This window comes from Lepisosteus platostomus, chromosome 14 (assembly GCF_059453375.1).
Source record: "Lepisosteus platostomus isolate fLepPlt1 chromosome 14, fLepPlt1.hap1, whole genome shotgun sequence".
NCBI classification, from domain to species: Eukaryota; Metazoa; Chordata; class Actinopteri; order Semionotiformes; family Lepisosteidae; genus Lepisosteus; species Lepisosteus platostomus.
Window position 1 is genome coordinate 40,527,609 of NC_142624.1, and position 23,437 is coordinate 40,551,045.

Here is a 23,437-nt window from a genome sequence, read left to right on the forward strand (position 1 = left end):
GGCTCCCATTTTAATCTTTTTGTAAGTGCGTAAAACCAAGAGAGAAAAATGATAACATATTGCAAAGCCTCTAAACAGTGTGCAAATACACAAAATATTTTAGGCTTAGGAGTGTAATCACCAGCCCTTCTGATGAAGTTCCCCAGATATACTGTATCCAAATGCTTACTCACACCTCTTTAAAAGCTTCATGTCTAAATTGTAATTGAGATGCTGGATTGTTGGTGAAATGAAGAAAACTGTGTATATGCAGAAATGTAAGATAAAATGTTGCCAATGGAGTGTGAAATTATCGTATGCATTATTATACGAAGGTAATTATGTTTGAAATATTAATGCATATCAGATGCAGATGTTGCTGCTCTTTTTTAAAATTGAAAAGCCATCACATGTCTTTGTGTTATCCGAATAGCCTCTTGTGCAAATACACAGTTGCATCTTTGCTAGGTTATTAAAATAGGATGCTTAACTCATTTATTTATTCATTTATGCAGAGCAACAGCAGATAGAATTTTGTACTGAAAAATGAGTGATAGAGGCACTGGCTAGAGTGGTACAGCCAAGGAAGACTCCTGCAAAGCTCCCATTATATTTCTACTGGCAATCCTCATCGCCTACTGTTTAGCTCAGCACCTCCCTGAGGGAAGCATTCTGAAAGTAACATATACTATGCAATATACACGTTCAGTAAATACATGTACAGTATACAGCCTATATATATATTACATATTTATAAATGCCATACCTCTCTTGCTTCTTAGTAGAAATCCATGTATTTTTTTTCCTTCACGGGAGCAAAAATGTCAGTTTTGAAAATCATTATTAATGTCTATGGGACTTGCAATTTTGCAAAATTGATATTACAAGCATTTTGAGCCAGTATCATCAAGTAGACCCCTCTACCTACTGTATATATTTTTTGTTTACATAAGTGAGCCAATTTTTCTAAACCTTTTGTGATTAGTGCAAAAAGCAGAAGCTTTATTAGGACATTTAAATGCATTATCTTATTCTGAAGGGCGTGATAGCCTCGAGTAGTTATTACTGCATAGGCAGGGCAATGATGCTTTCCAAGGTGACTTGCCCAAGTCTTCTGAAAAAAAGTGCTTAATGTATAATAACTTATTAATATTGATGTTATTAAAATTGATTGCTGCACGTGTCATGCAAACATTTAGTAAGGAGTGCAATTTTGCATCTAAATAAGAGATCAATGAGAGCAGGTTATGGCTGTGCATGCACTGTTAGCCAGTTTGTTAACTGTATTTAACTTCATTAAAGTAAAATAATAATCAGAAAAAATTATAAATAAAGCACAGTCGCAGGGTGTCTTACCTCGCTACCAAGGGTTTTATTCATGCTTTTAATGACAACTGATTCAAGTTGCTGTGTGATTTAAAATATGCATCAAAGAAATTTGTTTTAAATGCAGATTCATAGTCTAGTAGAGTCTTGCTGACTGGATTAAAAAACTGTTTAAAGTATACAAAGCTGACTTACATTGTGTAACAGAATAAGCAGAATCTTTATTGCTTAATTTATTTATATCATACAGAGCTTGTGAGCTCTGAGCTATGAAAATGTCCTCATTTACATTATAATGATACCCAGGAACGTAGCGGTTGGAGTGAGGACCTGAATCAGTGTGTGAGAGGCAAAGGATCATGTATGCACAAAAGTAGAGAGTGAAGTAGGAGAAAAACACACACAGGGTTTTCAAGCCTCTTGAGATGTTGTACCAAAAGATGAAGAACAGAGATGTGAGTAAAACAGCCCTGCTAGGACAAAGCAGAGACAGAAAAGGCAGGAATCTGTAAGAGGTAATAGCAGGAGGATGCTGACCTCTCAGGCACGTTACCTGAAATGATGCCATCCACCATTGTGAATAGCAGGACCCTTTCAAGAAGAACTCTGTAGAAGAGATTATTTCTCAAGTGTGGACAGTATGAGTATTGGAAATGTATTAACAGTTGATCCTCTCAATGAAAAAGATTTTATTTCATTTGGAAAATGATGTTTTAACTATGTTTTTATTTGACAGAATTTTAAATAATGTGTTATTACTGCATGTCTAGTGAAGAATGGGAAACTGAGAACGGATGGAAGGAGCTGCAATGGAGATAACTGTGTGAATCAGTGGCTTTATAATAGAGTATGTGGACACTGTGTGGTAATTAATGAAATAACTACAGATCTATGAAAGTTTTTGAATTTGAGAGAGGATGGAAGCTGGTGAAGTAAAATTGCTGTAGGTGATTGCTTGAGAATATAGAGAAACCAACACAGACACAGACATCAATGTATTCATGGATGTATTCATCCTCCTATTAATGATAACTCCACTGACCTGGTGGTAGAAAACTTTGTTGAAGAAAAATGCACTCATGGTGAGAACACATTTGGTTACCCTGGCATATACAGTACTGTATATACTTCTCAGACTATTTTTTATTCATTACTCAACATAGAATATTACTGATTATGAACTTGCCAGTTCCTTTTAAGGACTTCTTTACGGAAAACATATAAATCACCTTTAGGTTTGCATTGCATATTAGTTGTATTGGGATATAAAATTGATTATCTAATTCTTAGACAATGAAATAAACAGCTTTATGCAGTGGGCTGTCCGTCTTGTAATTGAAAATCATTCGGGCTCCTTAAACTGATGTGTGTGCACAGCTCCATGTGAAATTGACTCATGCTGAAAGCAACAGGGAAAAAAAACAACTAGAAATTAAAAGAATTTCCGGATCAGAAAATGTACCATTTTGCATGACAAAAAACTACATAAACCACTGTACTTAGGTAACAGTTATTTTTTGTTAGTGTAAGGGAATAGGCCTCAGCAGAGGAGATACTATATCTGGTCCTTAAAGGACCAACTAGGACCTTTTGTGTGACTGTTGGAAATAAATGGTAACAACTGTGGGAATTTTACAGGTTGTTGCTTATTTTTTTGTTTCTGAACATGTTCTAATTCTAATAACATTGTTTCTTTTTTTTGCAAATGATATACAGTATATACTGTATATAGCCATTTACTGTATATGTACGGTAGATGGGCATTTTCCTGAAGCAATATGAATTAAGTTCTTCACTCCACAGTACTGCAGCAGCCCTTCATCCAGCATGTTAAACCCACAACCTTCCAGTTAGTTCTAACCATAACTCCACACTACTACCTTAATAAATAATTTTGCATATGAAGTATAAGGGTGCTTATTTTGTTATACTACTTGCCTTGATCTTTTGATCAATTTTAATTTTTTCAGAACTCTTACCAAAATGCCATCGACTGCGATGCCAACACGGATGTGTAATGACGAGGAATGGGACTTTTTGCTACTGTGGAGATGGGTTTGAGGTAGGAGAAGATGGACGGAGCTGCACAGGTAGGCAGAAGTTTACCAAAAACCAAAAATGAATGGTGACCTTCTTAATTTTGCCCTACTTTTTTAACAAATCACCTTCAATTGTGGTCAATTTTAAGCCAATCAAGTCCTAATTGTAATAAGCCAGAAGCATGAAAATTTATACCCATCCATTGTAAAACAATTTTGACCACTGCAGACAAATGTCACACACTACCATGAAGAGAATAAATCATCCTTTCTTTGCCCATTTAACCTCAGAGATGTCACTTGTCACTTCAAGACATTTTGTCATGTCATGTCATTTACCAAACCTGCTTTATACCACACGGTGTTGCGGGACGCTGGAGCTTACCCAGCAAGCAATGAGTGCAAGGCAGAGTACACATTAGACAGGACGCCAGTCCATCGCAGGGCAAGTGCAAGCCCATCATGCATGGGGACAATTTGGAGGCCACAGTAAAGGCTGAGGGGATAAATTTGGCCCGGACACTGGGATAACTCCCTACTCTTATCGAGAAATACCCGGGGATCTTTAATGACCCCTGAGAGTCAGGACCTCGGTTTAATGTCTCACCTGAAAGACGGCATAGCGTTTTGAATCGCCCAAAAATTGCCTTGGTTTTTGGCTTTCACCAAACTCAGTGATCATTTTTAGAAAATGCACTGGTAAACCGAAGTGTAGGCATGCACCATATTTGAAAAATATTGCTTCTCTGTATTTGTTGGAAACATTAAAGATTATTGTTTTTTAATGCCTACAAGTTGCTATTCAGAGGAAAATATGTTTTACATCTTATGTATTTTATGTATTTTACATGCTTTTATGCATTTAGGAAACTTGATTGGTTCTAAGTTGTTTGTCCTTCATTCATAGATTATGATGAATGCACTGTGTATGGGATCTGCAGCCAAACCTGTACAAACAGCTATGGGTCCTATGAATGCAGCTGTACAGATGGCTATCTCCTGCAGCTGGACAGAAAGTCATGCAAAGCTAAAATCGGTAAGATGTTAAATATATTTCTAGCTCATTAACATTCTGTAAGCCAAAAAATACAAAGACCCTTTATTTCAAGATATTTTGGACAAGTGTCCTTTAGCTGTTTAGAAAGAAATGTAATCTTTTTTCATTTGATATTTTGTACATTGCAGTTTGGCCCATACTAAATATACAGTTTTATGTTGAAGTCTCAAAGCATCGTTGCAGTTATATTTCATATTATATACTGTAGATTTTGTTTGACTTTCACTAAAGGTAAAAATGTAGCTCCTATGTGCGTCTACTGTATATAAACACACAATGAAAGAGCAGGGTGACAGAGCTCTAGTTAAAGCACCTAGAAGATGGCTTTTTGTGCTGTACACTCCTGCAACCTTCTTCAGATTGCTTTTTTAGTGAATGTACAGCAACTCACAATGTCACTGCTAAGTCAAGCTTTGCTGTGATGAAAATGTTTTCTTTTTATCTTGTGCAATTAAGATTGTGTATATTGGTTTTGTACAGTATATCTTTAGAAAATCTTGTACTGTATTTAATGCATTTTAAAAGTTAAGATTTTATTGTGGCTGGCACGATGGCAGAGCCTTGATTCCAGTGACATGGTGCAGGCCAGGGCTGACGTCTGTAGGGCGTTTGCATGTTCCAGTTTCCTCCCACCTCCTAAAGGCATGCCGGGTTAATTGGAGTCTCTGAATTCTCCCTGTGTGCTTGTGCATGTGCACCCTGTGGTTGGAGTCACCTTGCACTCCTGCTCTACTGAAATTGGCTTTGGGTTGCTGAAAATTATACCGGGGGTAAACTATAAATATAAATGGATAGACACAATAGCTGAAGTTAATGAACTGAGGTCTCCCCCAAAAAATCTGTGTTCAGATAAGGTGGAAGTGTTAGATAAGCACAGCACGCAGTTCTGAATTATTAAAACATATAGTGTACAGTACAGTATGTGTTTCTGTTTATTGCGCTCCATTTCTGACACTATTTGTTGAAACTAATTGCGATTAATAACCCTTATGCAGATTCTTAGTACAACAGTTCAAAACTGTCCTGCGTAGTATGACTAAACAAAAAATTGCTGAGCAAAAATAACAAGATACAGTATTCAGGTTCAAATTGAAATAACAAATAACATGGATTAAAAAAAACTTTTATTTACATTATTTTTATTTTCTTTTGTTACTTTTAGTTTAATTCCATAACTGAAATGCTTTATCTTTTGAAATTATTTTATTTGGCTTTTTAAAGTAGATTTTGGGCCTTTATGGACCTTGATGACAATAACAGGATAAACTTTACACGTGTGACATCAGAACTTTACTCTGTGTAAACAAAATTGTAAGTACACATTAGAGGTTCAGGAAGTATGTAGATAACTTTTCCAATGCCTTTTAATATTCCTTGAATGGGATTTTTATTGGGAATCCAGAAATGGATAAATGCTGAGAGGCATGTGCAAGCAAATGTAGCGGTATATTAGGAAAGGGTCAGCCCCCCTTGTGAGGTGAGGTGAGTGCACTTCTCCGTTTTGTATGTCCTTACTGCATCGCCGCTTTTTGCTTCCTACAGGTAGGGGTCACAGTGCCTCTTCCTCTCAGCCAAAACTCCCTGTCTTCTGTAAAGCACTCCAACAGATTCCAGAGTGCTTCAATGGGTTGTGTAAAGAACTCTAGGTGTCAATGCGGATGGAGCTACCATGAAATAGGAAGGCAGTATGCCAGCCCTCCCCAGTGTGCTCTCCATGCTGTCATCCGCCTGGCAGGGAGGATGAGTGGATAGAGACCCCTCTGCTGGTGAAAGGCAGTGGCTCACCAAAACTATGCAATAGGAAGAGACACAGTATATCTTTTAAGTAAAATACAGGCAGCATTGCAAATTCCTCCACAGTGTCTTTTAGCTGAGTTTCAGGTTGGCAGACTTTTTAATTACTGCAAAGTGCCACAAAAATAATATACATAATCACAAAACTACTTCAAAGCAATTAAAGTCCTACAGATCAAAATGAGGTTAGGATTCAGTGTGGAGCTACTGTAAGAGTTAAGTTCAAGGATGGAGCTATTGATTTTGTTATGGTTTTTAGCATGAGTGAGTGTAAAGGTCAATGCTGCGTTATTTATTTGTCTTGAAATTGTAATTGTATCACATATTAATACTGAAAAAATCCATAATAAGGTTAAGATATTGCCAGTTTAAGCATAGATGAATTCCTTTTTAAATTGTTTACTGCACTGTGTTTTTGCTATTATAATACCTAATTTGTCATTTCAGAAAAATGTTAATTTTAGTTATTCTTCAACACCCATTCTTAGTTCTCACTGTGCTATATATGTCTGGGCTGCAGTTTAACTTAAGTCTACAAGTTGCCCCACATTTTAAAGGGGCAATGTATTCTGGGGAGCCTTCTCATTAGTCACAGCTTAGCTGTGGAGCAGCGAAGTTCCACACAGGTAGTCTGAGATTGCCCAAAGCGTATTAGACCTCACTTGAGTGCAGCATCCTTGGAGCTTTTAATCAATGTGACTGGTTTTCTTCCAGGAATTAAGTTGAACATCATTACCCATAAACTTAAATGAACCCCACATTCCCCTACATTAATATTCATTTAGCAACAGTGATTGCAATACCTTGATAATTATGGGACTTTCATTAGTCATGGGAATTCATGCATGTAAATTTTAGCATATGTGTGCTATATAAAGGAGCCAGACTGAGATATGTTGAGCATGCGACATATTAAATTATATTTGTATAGTTAAAGTAACATCTGTTCTACACCATAGTATTTCATTATTTCAGGTTTTTGTTACAGTATCATTTTCTCAAAAGCCTCTTTAACATTTATTACAGGTATTCAGTGTGTTTCTAATTACATTTTGCTTTTTAGCATACAGTACAATTTAAAAAAGGTTGAAATTGCATAGAAAAGCTTTTAAAAGCAAGTAGCAAGAATGGTATTCAGCATTAAAGTTTAAAAAATAGTTCTTACATTCACAAAAATAAATGTGACAAAAGTGTAGGTGTGTACATCAGTAAATAAGGTAAATCAGTCACATATTCAGATGCTGTCAGAGGGAGGAAGGCAATCTGCTCTGACTGATAATGTGGCAGGTAAACACAGCTGATCCATGCTCTACCACTGCTGGAGGAGGCTCGTGTTGTTTGTGGGGATACTGACATGGGCTCTGTCTCTATCTCAGTGTGGGATCACAGGGAAGTGTGTGAGGAATTTTCAAAGGAGATGTTTCCGTGAATGATAGTCACTCTAAGTTATCTTTACAATACTGTGAGAGAGGGAAACTACCTGCTTAGATGAATGGATGTCGGGAGATAACTTAAAAAGGTTGTGAAAGGGACATGAAGATTTATTACAGGAATTAGGAAAACTGCTTGTGAGCTAAAGTTTCTATAAGAAGAGAGATTAATCATATCTTGCCCAAATGAACAGTGTATCTGAAATATCATATGGTCAATTAAGTGCCAAAGGTGGACAGTGATAATCTTATGACATTCATTAAATCACCTACAGGCTGCCCGAAAAGTAATGGGTTTCTCAATGTACTTTGCTCATACCATACTGCTCTTATTATGTGAATCTTCATATCTTCATCTCTCCTCCTTTTCATTTTTTTATGTACTTACACATGAAAAGATTATTAAAATAATCATTTAAATGCTTTTCTAAACTGAAACACAAGCCAGTGAACGCCAATGGAAAACTACGTGAAATTAATTTAAAGCTGAGAGCAGAAGGGCATGTTCTTACACAGAAGGTTATTGGAGTCTGGATATTAATTATAAGTACATATTTACAGTATGTATTTATGAGACCTTATTTTATCATACTAAAACTCTTTTGTTTTTTCTCCTTCCATTCCAGAACCCAATGACAGACCTCCTGTGCTCTTAATTGCTAATTCAGAAAATATTGCCATAGCATCACTTACTGGAAACACTGTGCCAGACTTAAGACCTGTTATCACCAATGGAACTGTAACACTGGACTTCAGTTACAGCAAGGAATCAATTTGCTGGGTTACAACTCCAGAATATAACAGTCAGTTGAGATGTGCCAAGATGACAAAGTTGAAAGGTATCTCAGAAGAACAAGGAATAAGAATGGGACAAAACTTACAAAGTAAGTAGTAACAATGTGTCAATACATCATGGGCTGTATTTTCTTTACAAGATACCATCAGGTTTCTGAGTAATTCTCTATTATAAAATCTAGTTTTCTGAGAAGGAAATATAGCACAGAATTGCTTTAGGGTGCTTATTTTTAATTTGGTCCTGCAATTATACAAAACAACTTACATGTGTGCCCATTTATACTGGATTTTACTAGAGCGATCTGGGTGAAGCACTTTACTCAAGGGTAGCACAGCAGTACCCATGGTTTGAACCCATGATCTTTCAGATCTTTCAAAGTCAGGAGCCCTCACAGCTGCCCTACTTTCATGGATAAGTACAGCATAGAACAGAAATCTGTGGAATGATGTATCATTGATAATGTTTCTTTATGGAAAGGGTATGTTTGAATTTGTTCCAAGTAAATTTATGATGATATACAGTATGTGTGTAAGTTTCATTGGTATTTTAAGCTTTACTGGAGTTCAGAAGTATTGATTGAGTTATGTTTCAGCACATTGCTGATTATAGTTTAATTCATCAGCTGCCATTTTAGCATGTACACCAGATATGACTGCTCTTTATGCTACATCGAATCTAATCTTGCAGATCAAATTATAATTCTGAGGTGAGTTTTGCATTAAACCTTGTAGCAATTCTTTTAGTTATACTTCTACAGTTCTACAGTACCAGTACTATGGTTGAGAGAGTCTAAGATTGCCCCAGGCAATTTCTGATTTCATTGGAATTTAGGATCCTCGCACCTGAAGACTTTTAGGCTTTTTACATTAGTGTTTTGCTGCTTGTGGTAAGTGAATCACCCCCCCCCCCCCAAATAGATGTTAAGCAATTAGCAATTAATTTACTGTTCAAATCATCAGACATACAAATATAAGAAAGGTTAGAAATGAGAGGTGGCTGTTCTTTCCATGTAGCCCGTTTGGTTTAAATATTCTTTGTGGGAATGATCACAATCACAGCGTGATATATTGTTTTTGTAAGTAATTTACAAGAGGCAAGTCCCTGGTATTTAAAATTTTTAAAACTTAAAGTATACCATACAGTATATGTGGAGATATTATTCTGTATATATGAAATAAACGTTAATAAGGAGGCCTCATCTAAAATAATTTAACTGTAAAAATTCAGCTCATGATCTATTTTAAGAATGTGTTCAGAATAAGTTTATCTTTAATCAGAGATTCCAAGCTCAGTAGGGATTACTGGATGTTACTGACAGTTCTTTCTCAGTAATGAGCCCCTGCTGAATGTAAAGCACTTTTGAGTCCCAATCTGCATTGTGATCTGTAGTAGTTCTACAGCAAATGTATAAGGATTTTTTAAATTATGTGGTTCATAAATAAAGGGCTATTTGTACCTCCTCATTTTCAGCTTTATTGACAAATCATTTTGTTTTACATATTTTTTTTAAAGTTAGAATGAATTCAAACTCACAATTTAATTGTAGTTTAGCAAACAATAGTTTAAAAAAGGAATCAGTGCATAGCATTGTTTCAAACAAACTGCAGCCATTTACATACTTCTGAAACAAAGAGTAACAGGGTTCAGGCTCATTAGTGTGGGTCATTACTTATTAGTGACACGTCTGATTTCCCTTAATGGACTGCTTCCTTTCTTCATCAATATTTACACACTTTTCATGGCACAGTGGCAGTCCAGCATATTTTACATTTTCTGTTTTGTAATGACAAGTAGGCAATATACTGTAGGTGTGGTTATTTATTACCTATCATCACAACGATTTAATATAATAATCCACCTTTCCCAATAGAAATGTCACCAAACATTGCAATATATGTCTGTATGCTGAATTCATTCATAATTGAATGTGTTCTTCATAAATATAAGGGGATAATCTTCAATTATGAGTTATAGATATAGTAATAATCTATTATTTTTGTTCTGAGGCAAATACATTTCAACAAGTGTCTTAAAAAACTTGTATGTAAGTATGGGTTTTTAATAGGTTTCCACTGTGTAGAGAGAAATATTGTACATTACATTGCTGATTGTAGCTTACAGAACAATGTAAAAAAGATTCATGCAATTCACATGAGGCAAGCAGAAGAATGGTCCCAAAAGGTTTTTAATGGTTGTGTTAAAAGTGTGCAATGCACGTGACCAGGTACATTTGCGGGCTACAGAGACACTGTAACAGTCTAAATGAACAGAATGTTTTAATCTCTTCTTAGATTAAAGATCAGCCCAGTAAACATCCTCATATCAATTATCTACTAGCAGCCAACTGGGCTAGTTGGGCTGAATGGCCTCCTCTTGTCTGCCACCTTTCTTGTGGTCTTCTGCTTGGTGGTCGAGCTGAAGATTTCATCTGATTCAGACCGGCATTTTGGTGTCTAAGTTCCTAATGACAGTGAGAAAGAAAGGACTGAGATGCATTTTTTTTCATTTTAGTTTATTAGTTCAATGAACCTTTTGCAAAAAGTTTTAAAGCCCTATTTCACAGCTACCGTATTGTGAAAAGGTTACCTCATTATTTCGATTAGCAGGTCTTGATTCATACTGTATAATATGCTTATATTGTGTTATTATGACTAATCAGGCTTTAAAAGTAAATGCACCTCTATCTTCTGATCTGCCAATGCATGCATGTTAATTGCAATAATAGTTCTGTTATCATTTAGGCACTATGCCAGTACTATGCAGAGAAGCCAACACTAATAGAGGGTTACTAGATCAAAATTAAACATGTGGGAGGCTTCGATGCATCCAGAGTTTTTTTTCATTTAGCTAGAGAAACCAAACTGCTGAGAGATGGAAGGGAACATAATGTAAAAACATGCATTGTTTTAAGGGTGCTGTGGAAGATGAGTTTACTTCTAAGATTAACCATTGAACATCATGCCCTGGCATTTTAGATGCTATAACAAACTATGATTTGCACATCCTCTGATGCAGAGATATCTGGCACTTTGTTAGGCCTTTTGGCACCATCCCATGTGAACCAGATCAGATGAGAAAAACAAGCCTTTCACCATCAGGATATGAAAAGAGTCATCACTTAGACCTACCTCTAGTGTTTCCTCCTTTTTATAAGGAATTTATTTTATTGTTATCGGTTGCTTTTTTTCATAACAGCTGACTTCTGCACCCATTTATGAAGTTGGATATTGTACTAGAACAATTCAGGTAGTTCCTTGTTCAAGGGTACCACAGCAGTTACCCCCAGACCTGGACCTTAGCCACTGCTCCACACACTATAATAAATAGTAATCCTTTTATCAAAAATGTAGAGCTCTTAAAATGACTTTGTGATCCAAGCTTTAAAGGTGAAAAGCAGGTCAGAATCTTCAGAATACTTAGAAATAACAAAAACACAGAACTGATTGTAAAATCCCAGAATATCAATGCAAAGTTAAAAGATGATGAGCTTCATTTAATGCTTCATAGACTTAATATAAATCCCCTTCACTAATGAACATGCTCTTCAATGTGACTGGCATAAATTAGTATAACAAAATTGCAAGCAGATGTTTTTTTTTCTTTAATGAAACTGAGATTCAAATAAACCTACAGTAAGTGAGCATCCCTAGAATTGTATTTATTTCTTCTAATCTGCCTGTGACTGAAAGTAAACCATCTTTCTCTGTCCACAATCCAAACTTGCAGTTGGAGAGGTTTGACTATGAAACTGAGCAGTGTCTCTTGAGGGTCCTGGAACCTCACTTGTTTTTCATCTCTGCTAGTCGCAGGTGGAGACAACACATTAGAGAGCAAAATAAGGCTGACTGCAGCGCGTGGAGATTAATGAGCTTGAGATTAAAAGTCCTGCTGGACCCTGAGTAGATGAATCAGTATGGAACAATAACAGAGCTATCTGCTGCATCGCTCTTCTTTCAGCTCTTTCACTTTGAAAGCTCCGAGTTCATGACGGCCCTACTGCTAAAACTAATTTCTGCTTACATTTGGATATTAAAAATGGATGATTGCTAGACCTTGAAGTTAATATACTGTAATATGTATAGATAATATGTAATATGTATGTGTTCCATTGACAGTTATTATGTGAAGTAAAACATTGCAATAAATCCAGTTTTAAGTTTGTCTTAGATTTAATTGAATAAGGATTCTTTTATTTTCATCGTAATGAAGCTTCAAGGTGTACGTTGATAGAATTACGTTCTAGCCAGTAATTGTGAGTGAAAAACTGTGCTGATGCTTTCCTGTTACATGCATCAAGATAATGTTTTACTCTGAAGCACCCCATTCCAAAAAATGAAGTGACACCATTAGAAGCTGCAACCCTTAATTGTTTCTAATTGCTCCTATTCTGGCAAGTGTTTATCAAACAGTTCGGAGAGTGTAATCAGCTGCCCCACTAGAACCTAGAACACCTGACTAGTGCTCTGAATTTGATTTAAACAAGTGTGCTGAACTCCAGTTTTATCAGATTCATCGTGTTTTATATGCTCACTTTTACTCCCAAGCCCCTCTGATGAACATTTACCATGGTGAACTACAGTACTTGTGACATTACGTGCATGCCTTCACTGGGAAATGGGAATGGCATGACAATCCACAATAAGGTTTCTGAATAATTTTCACTATTGTACACAATTGCTGATGTTGGATATAGTTCAAGGTGAGATGTCCATAGGATTCAATATTTCATCTATCTATATACAGTATCTATATAAACAGCAGCCTTTTTTCAGGGAATTCTTTTGGTTTTGATCGCAGTTTGAATCTCCTTTTGGATGTCTAGTCAGGAGTTTATGTTTCAATTTTTTTAGATTGCACTTAGTTATATAATCTTGTTTTGGAAGTTGGAGAAAAAAAGTTTTTATTCCTAAACATGTATTAAAGCTTATTTATTTCATTCAAACCCATATTTCTTAAGGGAAGTTAACTTTGATTAAGCTGAGCCATATAAAAATGGCAAAGAAACAAGACTAGTTATGTTACCTTGATTCAGTCAGTAAACATAAACATCTTCTGTCCTCCATAACCCCCAATATTTTTTAACCTCTCTTGAGCCACTGAAGGGGTATTTCCTTACACCAGATGACACTCTAATTTGGATTCCACCAGCTGTAGTGTGCTCCTGTTAGTGATCTGGACTTGGCCTCCTATGTCTTCATACATATTAGTCACCCTCCTACCCTCCTCCTAAATAATGTACTGTATATATGTACACAGTATGAACTGTACACTGCCTGCCAACAGTACTGTATCCACTCTGTATTGAATTACAGATGATGTATATACATTTTTCTGACATAAATATTTGAATATACAGATTTTACTGGCATTAAACTTCTCTCACCCATATTTGTTTCTGTTTGAGCATTAAAATGTTGATTATATATATATATTCACAGGAGGTGCATTTGCAATATGTGTATACATCCTTTGCAATTCATATTGAAGATTTTGTTGACAGTGGAAAAAAATAACAGTCATAAACATAGGTCATAGACAGTGCCACTGTAAAAATGTCTAAGGTGGACAGATGCCATGGGCTTCCTCTGAGACCCTTTAAAATAATATTCCATGTGGCAACACAAAAGAGACCAACTTTCTCAAAGAATGCCGCCTTTTAATTTGCCATTTGGCCGTGCTAGTGTACATATGGCTGGTAGTTGTATGACCAAACATTTCAGAAACTAGGATAGTACGGCCACATTTTCTAAGTTTGGTCTGTTTTTCTAAGCCTTATATGGGATTATGTCAGGCCATTTGTAGTAAGGATCTCTGGTACTGTAAATACTCAATAAACTAAGAGGTACTGTATACTGTATGTCCTGCAGATTATAGAAGACAGAATAGATCCTAGGATCTCTGCTTATCTCCAGGGATGATCGTGAGGAAAGCCAAGATCCAATAGAAATAAAAAGCATATAATCTAAAGTCATATTTACTGTACCTAGAAAGAGTGTTTATCTCCAGGCACTTATATTTAACTTTCTAACTGAATGATCCCATGAATAAACAATGAAGGCTAATACCTTTCTGAGTTTTGAAATGTTAATTTTAACCTTTTTTGGCAGTGGGACTTGATATTTCCAACATCCGTATTGTGTTTTAGTCTTCTCAAAATTAAACAGACAGGTGTTTTTTTTTTAGATATAGAAAAGTGAGATCAAATGCACATGAATTCCATTAAACAAAAGCACAGATGGTGTGCAGACTGATCAACATCAAATGCTGTGGATATTTTATGAGGGATACAGATACTCAGTGCAACAATGACATACTTTTAAAAGAATAATAATAAAACATGCATTTGGACTTGTCTGACCTCAACATATTTCCAAATTTCAGTCAGTCACAGCAGATTCAAAAAGAGTAGATTAAGGCTCCTGGTATGTGCCCTAATTTTGAAGTTCACTGAACTAGTGTCGGTATGTTAAAATATAGCACAACATTTTTGACATGACATTGTTTATTGTTTGCAAATATAACCTCTTTTATCCTTTGATGGAAGGAAATATTTTTTAAATAATTCTTCACAACACAGGATAATGTTCCTTTGAGCATTTAAGCCAAACTTTTTTTTTGGTCTTACTTTAGTGTGTGTACAGTAGGCACATCTCAAATCTCTCGCTATATCTGATAGATTGGAAGGCCTTGAACTAAAGATTCGGTGTAAGAAAATTGATCTGTGGTGTCCTTCAGAAATGTGTATTGGTATTTGGAGAGATGTCACTGTCAGTAAAAAGACCCTGTGAAGGGCTAAAAGGGAAGTAGCAAAGTCCAAAAACAATAGGCAAAACATCCAAATCCAATAAACGAGCAACCAGTCCAAAAACTGGAGGGGGCAGTAAAATGAGGAAAACACACCCAAAGACGTAAGGCGAGAGCGAGAAAGCAGGAAACAGGCTAAGGTCAGTAATAATCCAAACAAAGAAAGGCGTTGGAGAAGTACGCCCACTATGGGAGCTCAGGGAGACTAACCACAATAGTGAGCGAGGAGCAGGGGGAAGAGGGGAACTAAAATAGTGAAGGCGGCGAAAAGTGATAGGCTAATCACTGACGGCGTGAGCAGTTGTGAAAGCGGGTGTGTGTGGATATGTGCGAATGAATGGAATGTGAGCGTGTGGAATACATTACAGTCACGCTCAGCAATGTGTTTCCAACCAGGCTCCTCCGCTGGGTTTCTGTAGTTGGAGAGTTCCCTCTTAGTTTCAGTGGAGATGAACAACTAAAGGAATAAAAACTATGACGTAAATAAGAACAGTTTTTGTGTTTGAATTTGATTAATTTATATGTTTAATCCCTACCCATGTTCAATCTGGAAGGATCTCATCCATCACCTCTAGGTCTGTGGCTCCCCTTGATGGTTTACTTCATAGGAGGGGGTTTAGGACAGTACGCTCGTGAATGAGAAAACTGTTTCTACAGTATATACCAGTTTGCAATACGTCAAAACAGAAACAAAAACATCCCTGTTTTGAATCCTTACCCTGGTTTTTGTGTAGTGGCTGAGGGAATTATTCTTAATTAAGGTATAAGTTGTTTATATTTTAAACACTTGTATCTTTTAACTTTCCACTCCAATGGTTGTAAAAGTACAGTATGTAGTTCTGCTTTCATCTATATATGCTGAATTGTCAACGTACAGTACAGTAAGTTATGTTGCAAGGCATGACTGCCATATGTTCCTGGCAGAGTTACAAAAACAATGAGGAACTTGCTTGACTGCTCTTCACGTTCACAGCCAATGTCAAATCCCTTTTATGGACAGGTTTTACAGACTTTACTGTATAAAAAGACCACTCTTTGTAATACTTCTTTGAGTCTGGCCTACAAGAGCTAGGCTCCCATATGCATATGTAATAAAGAAGACTTATGCTACACGGACACCCGAATTGCTGTCATTTGTTTGACACAACATGGCATAGAGACATTGACTTAAATTCTGTTTACAGTAGCTTTACTTGCACAGTGCAGTTCTCTAATGTGTTCAGCATTCTAATTAAAAAACTTTGATTCTACATTTAAGCCACAATGCATTATCAGAAGATCAAAGACAGGTGTTTTCTGCCATATTATGTTTGCCGAAGATCTTCATTTAGCCTCTTGTGCGGTAATATACCCCAAACAATCTTCTTATGCATATATTTTTTAATTAAATTCATTAAAGTTTTAGACTACAATTATTTACTGTTGGCTACACACAAGGAAAAAGATGGTTGTTTCAACTGTTCAAGCAACTGCCATGCTGGCACTCTGAGCCAGAATTTGATATTTATGTTTTTTTGCCACCTGTTTAGGAAAGGGTTGACTGCTTCTTCTCTCTTTTTGCTTTGTAGATGTGGAACAAATGGCCATAGATTGGCTAAGTGGTAATTTATACTTTGTGGATCGGATCAGTGATCGGATATTTGTATGCACTCAAAATGAAGACACTTGTGTCACTGTCGTTGACCTTGACCTTCATAACCCGAAAGGAATTGCTCTTGATCCACTCATGGGGTAAGTCAGCATGAACTGTTTCAAGGTCACCTTTATGTCATGTTGTATCTTATGTTTGTGCGATTCCATGTATCACCCTCAATACACTATACAATTTAAATGATGATGAGCACAGAGTTATTGTTCTGCTTTATAATGTTTCAGAATGCAAACGTTTAGGTGTGTTTCCATCTCATGGGCCTGCATGCTTTGCATCTTGTCCTTTAATAGATTTTAACCTTACTATAGATAACATTACTCTTCTTTGCATCTTGTGAAGACATCTCCTTATCTCAAAGCATGTTGTTGCAAGGGTAGAGTGAGGGCACAACGTATGCTGAAACACAATTTGAAAGTAAGGCATGTTCAAAGAAATGTTGTGTTGGGAAAGTTATTTGACAAATCAGTCTTTCAAAACTGTAATTCAGAATGTGCATAGAGTGCATGAGTGAATTACAGTGCAAAACTTTAAAAAATGAGGAGTTTGGAATTATGCTGTGGTAGCACCAAGAGCTGAGAATATGTAGATCATTAATTTGCAAGTGTCTGTATGTGAGATTTCCATCTTTACTGTATATTTATATTTATCATTAGATGAAGTTGAATACCACAATATTAATAAACCTCTATTAATACTCATAGTCCTGGCTTCAAAATGTATGTTTTTTTCATTCCATTTAATGTAAATGTGATTTTAAATAATTGTAATAACCCAAAGGGGATAATACAGTATTCTGAGTGAAGTAGTTCAAGTAGGTAGCTGCATCAGCATGCATGGGCTGCAAAAGAACAAGTGAAAGGTTTATTGCTGAAAAGAGAGGAAAGTGTTTCAGCTGTGGAACCTTCTTCGGGTGTGATAATTGGGGTGTAATATTTAGACTGTTTCACTGTGTTTATAGAAGCTTATTCATACATGTGTGCGTACATTGAATATCGGAAGGGATGTGTTGATTGTTAATGAGCTGCAGGCTAATGAGTCTCTGAAAATATACTGTACCTGTGCACCACAGAAATGCCATCATTTGTGATTTTCAAATGCACCTCCATTCCAGTGCCGGGTTTAGCAGTTATACAGTCTGTAATGATCATCCTGACACATTTCAGGCAGGCTGCAATTCTAGCTTTCAGAGTTGTTTCCACATTCATGGGCAAAGCAATCCATTCCTTGCAGAAATAAGACAAATCTACCAATGCTGATGCTTAAAGAAAACAGCAAAATAAGCAAGGGGAAAAATACTTTGAAACAGAATGTGTGAAAGAGCAGCTATATAGTGCAGTGCAAAATATTAGATGTGGATGCTACAATTCAAGTATTTCCCATTACAAGAAGTACTACTTTTTGTCATTAAATACTACACTTTCAAGGAAACGTTTTTGAAGCTTAATTATTTTTTATTGTGCTACCTGAAAAGATAAGCTTCATATAAAAGAATAGAATGTTTCGACTTGGGCTTTCACCTTTAATGACTGATTGATGATTGGCTGATTGCCATTGCCATTTTAAATAATTGTAAAAACCCAAAGGGAATAATGCAGTATTTTGAGTGAAGTAGTTCAAGTAGGTAGTTGCATCAGCATGCATGGGCTGCAAAAGAACAAGTGAAAGGTTTATTGCTGAAAAGAGAGGAAAGAAAACACAGCGTTTCAGCTGTGGAACCTTCTTCGGGTGTGATAATTCGGATGTAATATTTAGACTGTTTCACTGTGTTTATAGTAGCTTATTCATACATGTGTACAATTCAAGTATTTCCCATTACAAGAATTATTACTGTGTGTCATTAAATACTACACTTTTAAGGAAAAGTTTTTGAAGCTTAATTATTTTTTACTGTGCTACCTGAAAAGATAAGCTGCATATAAAAGAATAGAATGTTTCGACTTGGGCTTTCACCTTTAATGACTGATTTATGATTGACTGATTGCCATTGCCTTCATTTGATCTCTCAATCAATACGGTAGGTGGTGAGAAGGCTCAAGGGCCTCTGCCTATGGGAAGCTGCATTGCGTACATTAAAGTAAAATACATTAAAAATGGCAGTACCTTAAAATCATACAATTTAATTAAACTCATGTAAAATCAAATTTTAAACTTAAATGTACATGTCTATAACATAAGACAAAAATTCTATTACAGTACAAGTGTTGCATTTCTCTTCCATTACTACAACTAAAATAATGTAGTACTGTACATTAGTATAATGAAGTATAATGTAGTGATCTTTTAATTATCAATAACTGCATGGGTTGCTTGTGGGAGTACTTTTTGAAAGGATTCTGCAAAGGAATTAATATATTTATTTGAATCAGTACTACACACAAACAAGCTAAAGAATGTCTGCCAATTGTGTTCACCAAGGTCTCCACAGCTGTTTAATTAATTCTCAGATGTGCATCGAGGGCAAGAAGATATTCTGTACAAACATCTCTAGCGAACCAAAATAATAAGTTCAGCAGTGAATACTGCCCATTATATTTATGATAATACAAGAGGAATGCAGAAAGTGAAGTGTTCATGGGCTCAATAAAGATTTTAATGGGGTTGGTTTCAAAAGGGGCATGTTTCTTTTGGTGCCAAGAGCAGTGTTCATTTTTAGCTAGACAGCCTCTATTATAATACTGTAAAAATGAATCCACTAGGAATAACAACACCCAAGAATAAAGTGCCCTGAAAGTATTGTTTTTGTGAAAATTTGGCTTAATCTGCTTGACTGAGGGCTGACCTCCTGGCCACAGGATGAGGGGGCCAGAACCCCCAAAAGAACCAAGAACCAAAAAGAACCAAGCAGGACCCCAAACCACCAATGCAGAAATAAGTATTCTGCGATGTATGGCTTGAACTGTGGGGTGTTGCAGCAGTTGGATTAAAAGCTGGAGGAGTTTAAGGGTATCTGTATAAGTTTACTGTAAAGAGGCTTCCAATGACCTAGTGGAGTAGCTTAATAAGATAGGAATGTGTTGATGAGCTGCTGAGGAGGCAGCTTTAATTTGGAATGAATGGCCAGAATTGCTCAGCGCAATCCAGACATTACAAGAACTTCTTGTGGATTATAGTGAAAAAACAGTTACTAGACAGTTTGAGACATTTCAGCAGCAAAGGAGGATCAGCAGGAGATGTGAGATGCAAACCTGAAGATGACGGAGTAGAGGTTAAGGGCTGAGTTAAACTTAAATTGGTCATACCCAGATCTACTTCAGATTTTTCACAAAAGTTATCTTAGAGGAGAGGTGGAAATTTGGTAACCGTATGAACAGTATGAACTGAGGGTGAGAGGTGCTACTCCAGATAGACCAGTATTTTCAGATGGAGGTAGTGATGGAAAAGGTGATTCAGGGGAATGCAAGATCTGAATGAGGAAGGAGTGGAGTGGAGGGGATCCAGGGCTAAGATCTTAAACTTTGGAAACGAGAAAGAGAAGTCGGAAATACTATTGAATTGACCTGGGATGCGAGTTTCAATAATTAGAAATGATTCTAAAGTGAAAGACATTTAGATGGCTGAGGAATCGTGATAAGTTGAGAGTATCTTCCTTTGTTGATTATAACTGGCAACGTTATCTGAATGGATAACGACCCATTGTTTCCAGTTGTGCCCCCAAAAAGAAGCAATGGAAATTGGAAACTGTTCAAATAAATTGGAGGAATGGTTAGAAGGAGAGATGAAGATAAACCACAATGGCCTTCTATAACCATTGACTTTGACAATAGCCTGCCAGGCAAATGGAAGAGATGTAATGGAAGAGGAGATGCTGAAGCATGTAAATCTGTTGACGTGTGAACTTTTAGTATCACATGAAGAGAAGTGTAAGGAACTAACTGCTGGGCTGGACTTTGAAATAGGACTGAATGCATTGTTGACCACTCAATATGTCCATGTGGGCACTGTGGAGAAAAAAACCTCTAGTGGTTCCACCCTAATGGACGCCGTCCCCCCCCCGCTCTGGACAACTGGGCATTTTATTAAGCATTGGCTAGGGCTCCAGACTCCAGCTGTTATGCTGTAACTGAGAAGACGCTGCACTGATCCAGAAGCAGCAATGGCCTGGAACTTACAGTACCTGTGCAGATATTAAGTGAAACCAAAGCGGATTTGGGGCTGAGAAGGTGACATCAGAAGCAGCAGAGGACAAGAGCATTGAACCTGGGGCTGCATTGGATGCCGTGAATAGAGACATGAACAAGACAGGGATATGGGATATAAGACAACTGCTGACTGAGCTGGAGGTGGGACACTGGACAGACCCAGTTGCCAAGGACACGGTGTCAATAGCTGCAGGGACAGAGAGGAAAGGAACCCGGGGCTGAATTGGATGCCTGGGAATGAAAGCAGAAGAGACAAAGGGCTGATTTAAAGAACATGGAGGAAAGAATGTAGCGTGGGGCTCGAGATTCAGAGGAGTGAGTTTAGACAGGATAATAAAGAAAACAAGAGGAAGCAGAATCCAGGAGAACAGATATAGACCAAGAAAGAATGCTGGAAGAAGAAACGAGCACAGGAAGAAGGCAGAAAGGATGGTTCTGGGATTCTTAGGTGAATTTCAATTAGACAGGTTTGTGAGAAGCTTGAAAAGTTGCACATTACTTTTCCTTCGTTCTTATTTTTTCTTTTCCCTGCTTGCTGTTCAAAGCATAGTCTACACATACAGTAGAAAATGTGAACACAACACAGACACAAGAATAATGCAGGCGGCGAAAATGAAACAGTCTGACAAATGCAAGGAGAAGCTTTGGGAGCTAAGGTCTTTGCACTGGACTGGAGTGTAGCGCTGCTGGTGACATCAGGAGATGCGGAGGTTTATTGAAAGCCCAGAGCTTGTTTATTGTATATCTTTGAAGCAAGAAGCAATTCTCCGAGATGTACATCATGAATAGAACTTTGTATTAGCAGAGAGTTTGGTGATGTTGTGCTTCTGCCCAGATGATAATGAGACGAAAGGATTCAAAATCCTGCATCCAGAGCAGCCTAATTTTTGTTCAGCAGGAGAATACAGTATAACAGGATGTCAGTCGTGACGCTGGCTGTTTCGACAAAGACAGGATGGGAATGGCAGATCTCAATCTTCGGAAAGGCTTGGAATCTTGACCTCTAGATGAGTCTGGCTGAGGTTGAAAAGTGAGTAACTGAGATGGCAAGGCAGCAGAAGAAACACTCCGGTACGCAGAGGACATGGGGAGCAGCTGTTCCTCATCGAGATCAGACTGTGCGTCAGAGAAGCAAACAGGAATATCCACTGCAAAGTGTAGGCAGCGAGTCTGATTGAACTTGGTTGTTGTTTGTTGTTGTCATCCCTACCGAACATTCATTTAATTGTGTTCTTTTGAAAAATATTCTCTTCATGGTTGTTCAACTTATTCTCTGAAACTTTCTGAAAAATATAACATCCCTTCACCTCCATTTACTACTTGGTTGTCATTAACAGCCATGTTCTTTCACAGTTCCTTATATTAAAACATGTTAAAATGTCATTCATTTATACATCTAGACACCCTTAGGGTGCTATCACTTGTAGATAGTTTTAGATGAGATTGATTCCTATTGCAATTGCAACGGATTCAGGTTCTCGGGCTTATGCCTTTACCGCTCCAACCCCAGATCATCCTTCACTGCATGGGCACGAACCCAGGTCTCCGGCGTCGCACAACAGGTGTCTTGCCGACTGAGCTAAAGAAGACCTTCCTCAGCCCACGTAGCCAAGATCCCTGTTATGCACAGGGGCATCGTTACAATATCTTAACCAAGCTTGCTGGTACAGTATGACTTTATTTGGAAGTACACATATTACCCATTTATTATAATGATAATGATATAATTATTGTAATATTTTTAGCACTTACTTGAACAGTTGACACTTGAAGAAGTCTGACCATGTGGTTTTTGTTTTTTCTGTTTTTGCTGGGATCTGAAAGCAATGGCTCCACCAAGCACAATAGCCCAAGCCAGCCTGACATGAGCCTGCCACTGCATTGGTGTTGCTCTGATTCCCTATGGGCACCATAGCTCCTGTTGGGAATCACAAATACTGTTGGGAATACTGTACTTTGTCACCTTCTCTGCATTGCCAATCACATGCATCCATGAATTCAAGCAAAAAATCCTCTGGGTTGCAATGTACCGCTTTGAACACTGAACCTCTAGGAATTAAAAACTCATCAGATATTGTATAGTCCGAAAGACGACTGAAGAAATGACATGTTAGAACTGTAAGTGTACTGTAAGTGTAAGCACCAAGCATGCTATTATGATTATGATTTACCTGTACAAAGACTATAATGTTACTCAGTCTTCACTGACAGTTGAATAATGCCATTTTCAGTCAATAAAATGTGGATATACTACAGCAGCAAGTAACTCCATACATGTTTTAAGCCTGATGCACATACAACTCCTGTAAATACTGTACCTCATCTAACAACAGCTTTCCATACTCTCTCAGAACAAGCCAAAGCAGACAAAACATTTGAAGACAAAATTACATTGGCTTGCTAACCATTATTAAAAAAAGCA

General features: G+C 37.1%; 1 protein-coding gene across 4 annotated transcripts in view; it reads left to right on the plus strand.

Moving 5' to 3' along the window:
- Positions 1-23,437, plus strand: part of LOC148649503 (low-density lipoprotein receptor-related protein 1B-like) — a 469,917-nt gene that overhangs the window by 184,540 nt on the left and 261,940 nt on the right. For all 4 annotated transcript variants that reach the window (XM_088606296.1, XM_088606292.1, XM_088606294.1 and 1 more), the window contains 4 exons: positions 3,276-3,395; positions 4,252-4,380; positions 8,252-8,509; positions 16,794-16,956. In XM_088606296.1, the coding sequence (XP_088462422.1) occupies positions 3,276-3,395; positions 4,252-4,380; positions 8,252-8,509; positions 16,794-16,956 (670 nt within the window). The remainder of the gene's footprint in view (positions 1-3,275; positions 3,396-4,251; positions 4,381-8,251; positions 8,510-16,793; positions 16,957-23,437) is intronic.